The sequence below is a fragment of the Salvelinus fontinalis genome, chromosome 24 (assembly GCF_029448725.1).
Source record: "Salvelinus fontinalis isolate EN_2023a chromosome 24, ASM2944872v1, whole genome shotgun sequence".
In the NCBI taxonomy this organism is placed as follows: domain Eukaryota; kingdom Metazoa; phylum Chordata; class Actinopteri; order Salmoniformes; family Salmonidae; genus Salvelinus; species Salvelinus fontinalis.
In genome coordinates this window covers 29,161,986-29,174,311 of record NC_074688.1, presented here as the reverse complement: position 1 = coordinate 29,174,311, position 12,326 = coordinate 29,161,986, and the positions used below count along the sequence as shown (strand labels likewise).

Here is a 12,326-nt window from a genome sequence, read left to right as displayed (position 1 = left end):
CAGAGCCCCAGGCTCTGATGATTTCAAACTGTGGCATATGATCAAATGCTGTACTTGCAGCCACAAACATTACATACACAAAAACCACAACCACAAACACCCCAACCATCACAACCACAAATATCACAGACACAACCATCACAACCACAAATATCACAGACACAACCATCACAACCACACATATCACAGACACAACCATCACAACCACACATATCACAGACACAACCACACATATCACAGACACAACCACACATATCACAGACACAACCATCACAACCACACATTTCACAGACACAACCATCACAACCATAAACATCAGACACAACCATCACAACCACAAATATCACAGACACAACCATCACAACCACACATATCACAGACACAACCATCACAACCACAAATATCACAGACACAACCATCACAACCACAAATATCACAGACACAACCATCACAACCACACATATCACAGACACAACCATCACAACCACAAATATCACAGACACAACCATCACAACCACAAATATCACAGACACAACCACAAATATCACAGACACAACCATCACAACCACAAATATCACAGACACAACCATCACAACCACAAATATCACAGACACAACCATCACAACCACACATATCACAGACACAACCATCACAACCACACATATCACAGACACAACCACACATATCACAGACACAACCACACATATCACAGACACAACCATCACAACCACACATTTCACAGACACAACCATCACAACCATAAACATCAGACACAACCATCACAACCACAAATATCACAGACACAACCATCACAACCACACATATCACAGACACAACCATCACAACCACAAATATCACAGACACAACCATCACAACCACAAATATCACAGACACAACCATCACAACCACACATATCACAGACACAACCATCACAACCACAAATATCACAGACACAACCATCACAACCACAAATATCACAGACACAACCACAAATATCACAGACACAACCATCACAACCACAAATATCACAGACACAACCATCACAACCACAAATATCACAGACACAACCATCACAACCACAAATATCACAGTCACAACCACAAATATCACAGACACAACCATCACAACCACAAATATCACAGACACAACCATCACAACCACAAATATCACAGACACAACCATCACAACCACACATATCACAGACACAACCATCACAACCACAAATATCACAGACACAACCATCACAACCACACATATCACAGACACAACCATCACAACCACAAATATCACAGACACAACCACAAATATCACAGACACAACCATCACAACCACAAATATCACAGACACAACCATCACAACCACACATATCACAGACACAACCATCACAACCACAAATATCACAGACACAACCATCACAACCACAAATATCACAGACACAACCATCACAACCACACATATCACAGACACAACCATCACAACCACAAACATCAGACACAACCATCACAACCACAAATATCACAGACACAACCATCACAACCACACATATCACAGACACAACCATCACAACCACACATATCACAGACACAACCATCACAACCACACATATCACAGACACAACCATCACAACCACAAACATCAGACACAACCATCATAACCACACATATTACTACCACCACGGCTGTGTTCAGTGGGGATGAAACCAGGGGAAAACGGAGTGAAACAGATTATAATTCCACTTGTCCAATAAGAAATGTTTCAAAACTGTTCAAAATGTGCCTCTGTGCCGTACTGAACACGACCTTGTAGAGGTCACAACAGGAATAAGCAGTGACAGGAGAGTCAGTCAATCAATCAAGCATCAATCAACCAATCAATCAGCAATGAGGAGCATTCTCACATCGCTGGTGTTGACGTGCCAGGCCATGTCGCCATAGGAGACCAGCTGACCGTTGACGTAGCAACGGATCTCACTGTTCCTCCAGCGGTTGTAGATATGGACGATGCTGATCATGTACCACTGAAACACAGAGAGGAGAGAGGGTTAGAGAGAGAGAGTGTGAGAGAGGGTGAGTGAGTGAGTGAGCATGCAGTTCCACACATAATAACACTAGAAACTACAACCCATTCAATCCCACTGTATGAACAGGGTTTTAAACGCTGTTTGCATTGCAGTCACCCCAGATCACCTAGAGACCAAATAGGATCATGTGATTCAGTAGCTCTGACCTCATACATATTGCAGAGACAATGGCAGTATTACACAGACCTACTGCATAGCATAGATAACACAGTATTCCATACAATACGGTTATCCATACATTTTGTATAGCATAGATAACACAGTATTCCAGACCATACGGTTATCCATACATTCTGTATAGCATAGATAACACAGTATTCCAGACCATAGAGTTATCCACAAGGTGGTTCTCGAAAATCTAACCTGTACACGGATCATCTCATTGTAGGGCTTTAGATGAAGCAGTTACAGCTGCAACCCTCACTATGTTGATCTACTGCAGATCAACAGGATGTAAACACATCATCAACATGACTACGGCAGAGTGGATCAGATTACTTCAGTTGACGATTAAGAGGCAATGCCCTCTTTAAGATCACTTTGAGTCACCAGGAAAGCAGATCATTGATTTGAGGATATCTTTAGATCAAAGTCTGCCCTCTACTTTAATGATCACTGATGACTTCACTAATAGAAACGTTGACCTGGTGCAGAGAGGAGCGGACGAGAGGGGGAACTTATTTCCTTACATAGTGTTGCACTATGTACAGAATAGGGTGCCATGTCAGACACATCATTGTTACTGACAGCTGTTTAACCGAAGGCTGTAAATGACTGAGAGCAGCCTTGTACCAGCATGTTATCTCTACTGGGAGAGAGGCAGGTAGGGTGTCAGACATCCCAAGCTACATTACCATTCCTCTCTACACTCTCATCTCATCTCACGGCACAGCCAGCTGTTCCTGTGAGGAGGTCCCTGTGAGAGTGTTAAACAGAACAGGTTATGAGGTTCTCTCTCTCCCTGGTCTGTTGAGACTGGAGACACCGTCAGCTACTGGCTAGGCTTGTTTTGGAGTGGTTTGTTGTGACAGATGTTTGTCTATCCTAACAATTGCGCTGCATTTTCTGTCCCTGATGATCTGTTAATAAAGTCAAACTGCTCACATTGTATATGATCTATTATGACATGTGCTGAACCAACACAGCAGAATTCAGTACTCCATATACAACATGTCTTTCCCAAACCACAGGTATACTAGGTTTGCTGTAAAGATCTTCTAAAGTTGTATGAAGACGCTGTCACTTATATGCCAGAGGCTGTTTGCATCAAGCATCTCCGTGCTGATTTAGGATTGATTCAACTTTTAGATCAAAGTGAATTAGAGTACATGGATTCTAGATCAGCACCGATCTTAGATCAGCTCTCCTACTTGGAGGCTGCGTTTACACAGGCAGCCCAATTCAGGTCTTTTGCCAATGATTTGCAAATCTGATGCCGATCGGATCTTTTCCTTAATGTGTAAACAGCACAAAACTAAATGGAATCTCATCTTTTGACATGCAATTTATACTTGGATGCCATTCTTGATACAAACACGATCCTCCATATGCGACCTCTGTCTGGACAGTCAGATCAGATAATATTTTTCTCTGAAGGGTTATTTTTGCACAAGACTTGCTGAACCATGACCACCACCCCAAAAAAAATATTTTTTAATTTCCCCTTTATTTAACCAGGTAGGCCAGTTGAGAACAAGTTCATATAACTCTCTTTCTTTCTCTCTCTAAGAGGACCTGAGCCCTAGGACCATGCCTCAGGACTACCTGGCATGATGACTCCTTGCTGTCCCCAGTCCACCTGGCCGTGCTGCTGCTCCAGTTTCAACTGTTCTGCCTGCGGCTATGGAACCCTGACCTGTTCACCGGACATGCTACCTGTCCCAGACCTGCTGTTTTCAACTCTCTAGAGACAGCAGGAGCGGTAGAGATACTCTTAATGATCGGCTATGAAAAGCCAACTGGCATTTACTCCTGAGGTGCTGACTTGCTGGTCATTTATGAACATTTGAACATCTTGGCCATGTTCTGTTATAATCTCCACCCGACACAGACAGAAGAGGACTGGCCACCCCTCATAGCCTGGTTCCTCTCTAGGTTTCTTCCTAGGTTTTGGCCTTTCTAGGGAGTTTTTCCTAGCCACCGTGCTTCTACACCTGCATTGCTTGCTGTTTGGGGTTTTAGACTGGGTTTCTGTACAGCACTTTGAGATATCAGCTGATGTAAGAAGGGCTATATAAATACATTTGATTTGATTTGATTTGCAACTGCGACCTGGCCAAGATAAAGCAAAGCAGTTTGACACATTTAGAGGAACAGTAACAGGAAATGAGCATTGCCTCTATGTGCTACTTCAGAGGCTACATCAGTGTGAATGCGCAAATCTGATATGGGTCACATTGAGTGTGGACAGTCAGAAAAAAAGATTGGATACAGAAAGAAAATCTGATTTGGCAGGGTGGCTGTGTAAACACAGCCTAAAACACTTAATACATATAACTACAGAGATAATTAAGGGATTTTCCTGATAGTACTCATATGGCAACAGGCTGGTGGTGAGGCCTCATCCATAACATTCTGACAAGATCAACATAGTTCTATAGAGCAGCAGACTGATGATCCTATTCTATCAGCCGCACCTCAACACACCATCACTCACATATGGGACCTGCACACTGCTGCATAAGCCCTCTACTGATCATCAGCTATGTGACTTGTAGGCTGGTGTAAGCACACTGACCATTGATCACTGATCACTACCAGGGTAACAGATGAAACCTGGTCACCCTTGTAGTCTCCACTTGCACGGCCAAACTGCTAGCGTTTCGTTAGCGCAAGTGTCTAAGAACCTTTCAGCAGGGCAGTCGCGTGTGTTTGCAAGGCACAGGTCCTGGGTTCTGGTATCGGTTTGAAATGGTACAATTAAACAAGCAGTGACGTCCGCCAAAGCATCTCTTACCTTCCTAGGTTGAAAGTCATATTTGACACAGTGCTGGAAGCCTTTGCCTTTAGACTTCAGCGATGTCACGATCAGACAGTTACCCACGAAATGTGCAGAGTAGCCGATTCCTTTACTGGTGCGAAAGCTGCAAAAGAAACAGTATCAAAATTACGAGGTGCGAACATTACATTTCTAATTTCAGATTTTCTCTCTCGATTTGATATTTCACATTGTAGATAATCAGGAAAAATAATGCCTTTCTCTCACTGGAGGAATGATTATCTTGTATCTATCAGGTTTATGTCAAGCAAACACTATCCACACCAGAAGGATAATGATAGTAACTATTGTGTCTGTTTCTGACAAATTAATTCACTTTCCACTCTGGTCATCCCTCTCTTTACCTCACCCTCTCTCCACCACTCCCTCTCATTCTCTGCCACTCCCGCTCTCATTCTCCCAGGCTGTTCCTCTCCGCTCCTCTCCTCTCCTTTTCATCTCCTCCCTTCTCTCCCATCCCAATGTTCCTCTCAGTCCTCTACTTCCCCTCCTCTCCTCCTCTTTAAGGACTCCTCTCCCTATCTATCTGGAGTAGTGGTAGATAAACTCTCCTCTTGAGGCTATTGATCTCTTTTTTAATTACCCACAATCCTCCACCAGACATGGGCTGTGGTGGCCAGACATTAGTCTACATTAATAGTCATTACTGTTGTACCTCCTCCTTACAGCCCAAATACCCTTTCTCTGTACCTCCCTCTACAGCCTGCTTCTGATCCCAGCCTGTACACACACACACACACACACACACACACACACACACACACACACACACACACACACACGCACACGCACACGCACACACACACACACACGCGCGCTTGTACCAGTCTCCACAGTTCGGACCTGGGCTGGTTTTAATCACTCTAAATCAGGACTCATTCCTCCTTTAGCCATTATACTGCACTACATCATCAGGAGGAATGAGTCCTCAGACAGAGCTGCTTATGAACTTGAAACCTTGAAAAGTGAATGAAATGAAAAACAACTTGTGGTCATAATCTGTTTACAGATTTAGAGGGAATGTCAAACACTAGAGTTACTGGGTCCCCACAGGTCAGACATCAAACACTAGAGTTACTGGTTCCCCACAGGTCAGACGTCAAACACTAGAGTTACTGGGTCCCCACAGGTCAGACATCAAACACTAGAGTTACTAGTTCCCCACAGGTCAGACGTCAAACACTAGAGTTACTGGGTCCCCACAGGTCAGACATCAAACACTAGAGTTACTAGTTCCCCACAGGTCAGACGTCAAACACTAGAGTTACTGGGTCCCCACAGGTCAGACGTCAAACACTAGAGTTACTGGTTCCCCACAGGTCAGACGTCAAACACTAGAGTTACAGGTTCCCAAAAGGTCAGACATCAAACACTAGAGTTACTGGGTCCCCACAGGTCAGACGTCAAACACTAGAGTTACTGGGTCCCCACAGGTCAGACTTCAAACACTAGAGTTACTGGGTCCCCACAGGTCAGACATCAAACACTAGAGTTACTGGGTCCCCACAGGTCAGACATCAAACACTAGAGTTACTGGGTCCCCACAGGTCAGACATCAAACACTAAAGTTACTGGGTCCCCACAGGTCGGACATCAAACACTAGAGTTACTGGGTCCCCACAGGTCAGACATCAAACACTAGAGTGGTCAGTTCAACGTCTAGTTTTGATTTGAACATGAAATTAAAAAAGGTTAACAGTTGGGTGAAAAAATATGAAATTCCCTTATGTTAATGTTTTTTGCAAATCCAATCAGTTTTTTATGTTAGAAAACTGTCACGACTTCCGCCGAAGTCGGCTCCTCTCCTTGTTCGGGCGGCGTTCGGCGTCTCCACTTTTCATTGTTCCATGTGTTTTGTCTTGATTCCCCGCACACCTGGTTTACATTCCCTAATCACACTACATATATATTCCCTCTGTTCCCCCCATGTCTTTGTGTGGGATTGTTTTGTTTTGTGTGACGCACCAGGCTGGTTTTTCCCCGGGTACCGTGTTTAACTCGAAGTATGTTTAATTGTTAAACATTTGCATCATTGTGACTGTTGTCGCGCTTTTCACTTTTGCCATTGGCTGGAGGTTTTTTGACGCAGTTGCGTCCGTCAGTTGTGGCTTCTGCCAAATAAAGTGTGCGCCTGATCACAACTCTCTGCTCTCCTGCACCTGACTTCTATACCAGTAGCGCACAACCTAACAGAATCCCACACCCAACCATGGAGTCAGCAGGAGCAGGTACCCCGGTTCGAGGGGTCGAGGAGCGCGTCCGAGAACACTCGGCGATGCTGCAACATCTCAGAGCCACGATGGATTGCGTTGTCCAGACCATGGATTGCTGGGAGAGACAGGGAGTCTCTCCAGCGCCTCAACCAGCACAACCAGGGGTACCTCTACCCGTCCCTCCTGGATCCGGTCCCAGTGGGATGCGTCTCTCCCTTCCCAGGGAGTATGATGGGACTGCAGCACGGTGCCAGGGGTTCCTATTACAGCGGGACCTATACCTGGCCACCGTTCATCCAGCTTCCTCGGGAAGAGAGAGGGTGTCCGCCCTTGTCTCATGCCTCTCGGGGAGAGCTCTGGAGTGGGCAAACGCCGTGTGGGGGGAAGGAGATGCGGCGTTGGACCACTTCGAGGAGTTCAACGTCTCTTCCACAGGCAGGGGACGAGGAGCTCCCAGGAGTTAGCCCTGGAATTTCGAACCTTGGCCGCCGGAGCAGGATGGAACAGCAGGGCCCTCTTCGACCACTACCGATGCAGCCTGCGCGAGGATGTCCGTCGGGAGTTGGCCTGCAGGGATGCCACCATCACCTTTGACTAGCTGGTGGATCTGTCCATTCGGTTGGATAACCTGCTGGTCACCCGTGGACGTTCAGAGAGGGCTCTGTCGGTTCCCGCTTCCAGCACCCCCGCTCCGGTGCCAATGGAGCTGGGAGGGGCTGCGCATAGGGAGGCCGGAAGAGGGGCCTTCACGTGCACCATCTGTGGCCGCAGAGGGCACACTGCCGGTTGGTGCCGGGTTGGTGCCTCTGGGAGTCGAGGCAGCAGGCAGGGCTTTCTGGCGTCACCCCAGGTGAGTCTGCACTACTTTCATCCAGAGCCCTCTGTTGTTCACCTGTTTGTGCATGTTTTTTTTCCTGAGTTTTCCCCGCATAAGGCGCTCGTCGATGCAAGCGCGGCTGGGAATTTTGTCGACAGAGCATTCGCCCTTAGTTTAGGCATCCCCATTGTTCCTGTGGTAGACCCTTCCCGGTACACGCTCTGGATAGTCGACCATTAGGGTCCGGGTTAATTAGGGAAGCCACCATCTCCCTGGGCATGGTGACAGAGGGGGTAACGTGAAGAGAATCAGTCTCTTCCTCATGGAAGAGACTGATTCTAAATTCCTGCGAGAGACTGATTCTGCGATTCCTGCGTTTCCCGTGGTACTAGGCCTTCCCTGGTTAGCTCGTCATGACCCCACTATTTCATGGCAACAGAGGGCTCTCACGGGGCGGTCACGAGAGTGCTCGGGGAGGTGTGTGGGGGTTTCCGTTGGTGCGACCACGGTGGAAAGTCCAGACCAGGTCTCCACCGTGCGCATCCCCCCCGAATATGCCGATTTGGCTCTCGCCTTCTCCAAAAAGAAAGCGACTCAATTACCCTCCCATTGACGGGAGGATTGTGCGATAAATCTACTGGTAGACGCCGCACTTCCCAGGAGTCATGTGTATCCCCTGTCACAAGCGGAGACGGCGGCTATGGAGACATATGTCTCAGAATCGTGCGTCTGGGGTACATTCGGCCCTCTACTTCACCCGCCTCCTCGAGTTTCTTTTTTGTGAAGAAGGAGGAGGGAGGTATGCGCCTGTGTATTGACTATCGAGGTCTTAATCAAATCACGGTGAGGTACAGTTACCCGCTACCTCTCATCGCCACGGCGATTGAGTCAATGCACGGGGCGCGCTTCTTCACTAAACTGGATCTCAGGAGCGCTTACAACCTGGTGCGTATCCGGGAGGGAGACGAGTGGAAGACGGCGTTCAGTACCACCTCAGGGCATTATGAGTACCTCGTCATGCCGTACGGGTTGATGAATGCTCCATCAGTCTTCCAATCCTTTGTAGACGAGATTTTCAGGGACCTGCACGGGCAGGGTGTAGTGGTGTATATCGATGACATTCTGATATACTCTGCTACACGCAGAGTGTCCCTGGTGTGCAGGGTGCTTGGACGACTGTTGGAGCATGACCTGTACGTCAAGGCTGAGAAATGCCTGTTCTTTCAGCAGGTCGTCTCCTTCCTAGGGTATCGCATTTCCACTTCAGGGGTGGAGATGGAGAGTGACCGCATTTCAGCCATGCGTAATTGGCCGACTCCAACCACGATAAAAGAGGTGCAGCGGTTTTTAGGGTTTGCCAATTACTACCAGAGATTTATCGAGGGTTTTGGCCAGGTGGCTGCTCCCATTACCACACTGCTGAAGGTGGGCCCGGTACATTTGCAGTGGTCGGCTGAGACGGACAGGGCTTTTGTGCACCTAAGGGCTCTGTTTACCTCGGCTCCCGTGCTGGCCCATCTGGATCACGCTTAAGCGTTCATAGTGGTGGTGGACGCGTCCGAGACTGGGATAGGAGCCGTACTCTCTCAGTGCTGGGGCACGCCACCGAAGCTCCGCCCCTGTGCTTTCTTCTCAAAGAAGCTCAGCCCGGCGGAGCGGAACTATGATGTGGGGGACCGGGAGCTGTTGGCTGTGGTTAGGGCCCGTTTTTTACCCGTTTTGCGTTCACCATGTCCTACAGACCATGTTCCCAAATGTGAAGGCAGACGCACTGTCCCAGGTGTATGACACAGAGGAGCGGCCCATGGATCAGACTCCTATACTCCTGGCCTCCTGCCTGGTAGCGCCGGTCCTGTGGGAGCTGGACGCGGACATTGAGCAGGCGTTTACGTGCAGAGCCCGCTCCCCTCCAGTGTCCCGTCTGGCGTCTGTACGTTCCATCTGCTGTCCGTGACCAGTTGATGGGCCCACACGTCACCCTCCTCTGGTCATCCGGGGATCGGTCGGACGGTGCACTGTCTGAGTGGGAAGTACTGTTGGCCTACCTTGGCAAAGGACGTGAGGGTTTATGTTTCCTTCTGCTCGGCTTGCGCCCAGTGTAATGCTCCTAGACACCTACGCAGAGAGAAGCTACATCCCTTACCCGTTCCACAACGGCTTTGGTCACACCTGTCGGTGGATTTTCTGACCGATCTTCCTCTCTCACTGGGAAACACCACGATCCTGGTCGTTGTGGATCGTTTCTCTAAGTCCTGTTGTCTCCTCCCTCTGCCCGGGCTCCCCACGGCCCTACAGACTGAGGAGGCCTTGTTTACACACGTCTTCCGGCACTACGGGGTGCCTGAGGATATAGTGTCTGATCGAGGTCCCCAGTTCACTGCGAGAGTCTGGAGGGCGTTCATGGAACATCTGGGGGTCTCGATCAGCCTTACCTCAGGTGTTCACCCCGGAGGTAATGGGCAGGTGGAGAGAGTGAACCAGAATGTGGGCAGGTTTCTGCGGTAGAGATATGGTTTATATGTACTACTCACCAGTAGAGATATGGTTTATATGTACTACTCACTAGTAGAGATATGGTTTATATGTACTACTCACCGGTAAAGATATGGTTTATATGTACTACTCACCGGTAGAGATATGGTTTATATGTACTACTCACCGGTGAAGATATGGTTTATATGTACTACTCATCGGTAGAGATATGGTTTATATGTACTACTCACTGGTAGAGCTATGGTTTATATGTACTACTCACCAGTAGAGATATGGTTTATATGTACTACTCACCAGTAGAGATATGGTTTATATGTACTACTCACCAGTAGAGATATGGTTTATATGTACTACTCACCAGTAGAGATATGGTTTATATGTACTACTCACCAGTAGAGATATGGTTTATATGTACTACTCACCAGTAGAGATATGGGTTATATGTACTACTCACCAGTAGAGATATGGTTTATATGTACTACTCACTAGTAGAGATATGGTTTATATGTACTACTCACCAGTAGAGATATAGTTTATATGTACTACTCACCAGTAGAGATATGGTTTATATGTACTACTCACCAGTAGAGATATGGTTTATATGTACTACTCACCAGTAGAGATATGGTTTATATGTACTACTCACCAGTAGAGATATGGGTTATATGTACTACTCACTAGTAGAGATATGGTTTGTATGTACTACTCACCAGTAAAGATATGGTTTATATGTACTACTCACCAGTAGAGATATGGTTTATATGTACTACTCACCAGTAGAGATATGGTTTATATGTACTACTCACTAGTAGAGATATGGTTTATATGTACTACTCACTAGTAGAGATATGGTTTGTATGTACTACTCACCAGTAGAGATATGGGTTATATGTACTACTCACCAGTAGAGATATGGGTTATATGTACTACTCACCAGTAGAGATATGGTTTGTATGTACTACTCACCAGTAGAGATATGGTTTGTCTTTGTCTACATTGATGTTGTTTAGAGGGTCCATTCTGAACCAGGTGTTGAGAGTGAAGCCGTTCTGGTAAGGCCACTTAGCAATGGGAGGCAGAGCTATGGCCTGGAGTGAGAAAGGAAAGAGAGAGAGAGAAAGAGAGAGAGGGGGGAGGGAGAGAGAGGGGGAGAGAGGGGGGAGAGAGAGGGGGGGGGGGAGAGAGAGAGGGGGAGAGAGAGAGAGATACTTATCATAGACGTCAGAGGAACAGTCATCTCTAAACCGAATAATGTAACAAACATACTGCAGTGGTGTGATGGTTCTTTAGATAGTGGATGGATGACTCTCTGTGAAGACAAACTCTGGATGGAGATTATTTACTCTTTTGCAGATTTAGGAGGCGTTCCCCTGCTCAGACGTTGCATGCATCAACCAATGGTTGCGTACAACATCATTGACTGTGCCGTTAGGCACCAAATTGCAATAACATACAATGTGTTTAGCTGATATGTAAAATACCTACCCAGGCGTTGTAAGATCTGGCATGCATCAGCAATGCCTTGGCAGAGGAACACACCCTTTATAATGAACTGACCATCTACAGCCATGCAACAACTCAACTGCTTCCTCTTCTCTTCCAACAATGAATTGACATCTGACCAATCAGAATAGAGCAAGGTAGGTGCTAGGTAGATAATCAATTACTATTACAATTCCAAACAGCCAACTTCAACATATTATAGAACAGTGACAGATAACTACA

General features: G+C 46.9%; 1 protein-coding gene across 10 annotated transcripts in view; it reads right to left on the bottom strand.

The window, feature by feature from the left end:
- The window catches only part of LOC129822249 (neurobeachin-like), a 318,368-nt gene that overhangs the window by 250,395 nt on the left and 55,647 nt on the right, over positions 1–12,326 (bottom strand). For 9 of the 10 annotated variants that reach the window (XM_055880368.1, XM_055880366.1, XM_055880362.1 and 6 more), the window contains exons 5-7: positions 11,568–11,689; positions 5,037–5,163; positions 1,898–2,017 (exon numbers count right to left, since the gene is read on the bottom strand). In XM_055880368.1, the coding sequence (XP_055736343.1) occupies positions 1,898–2,017; positions 5,037–5,163; positions 11,568–11,689 (369 nt within the window). Of the gene's footprint in view, positions 1–1,897; positions 2,018–5,036; positions 5,164–10,639; positions 10,661–11,567; positions 11,690–12,326 lie in introns of those variants that run through there. The other variant, XM_055880367.1, reaches the window with a different exon arrangement.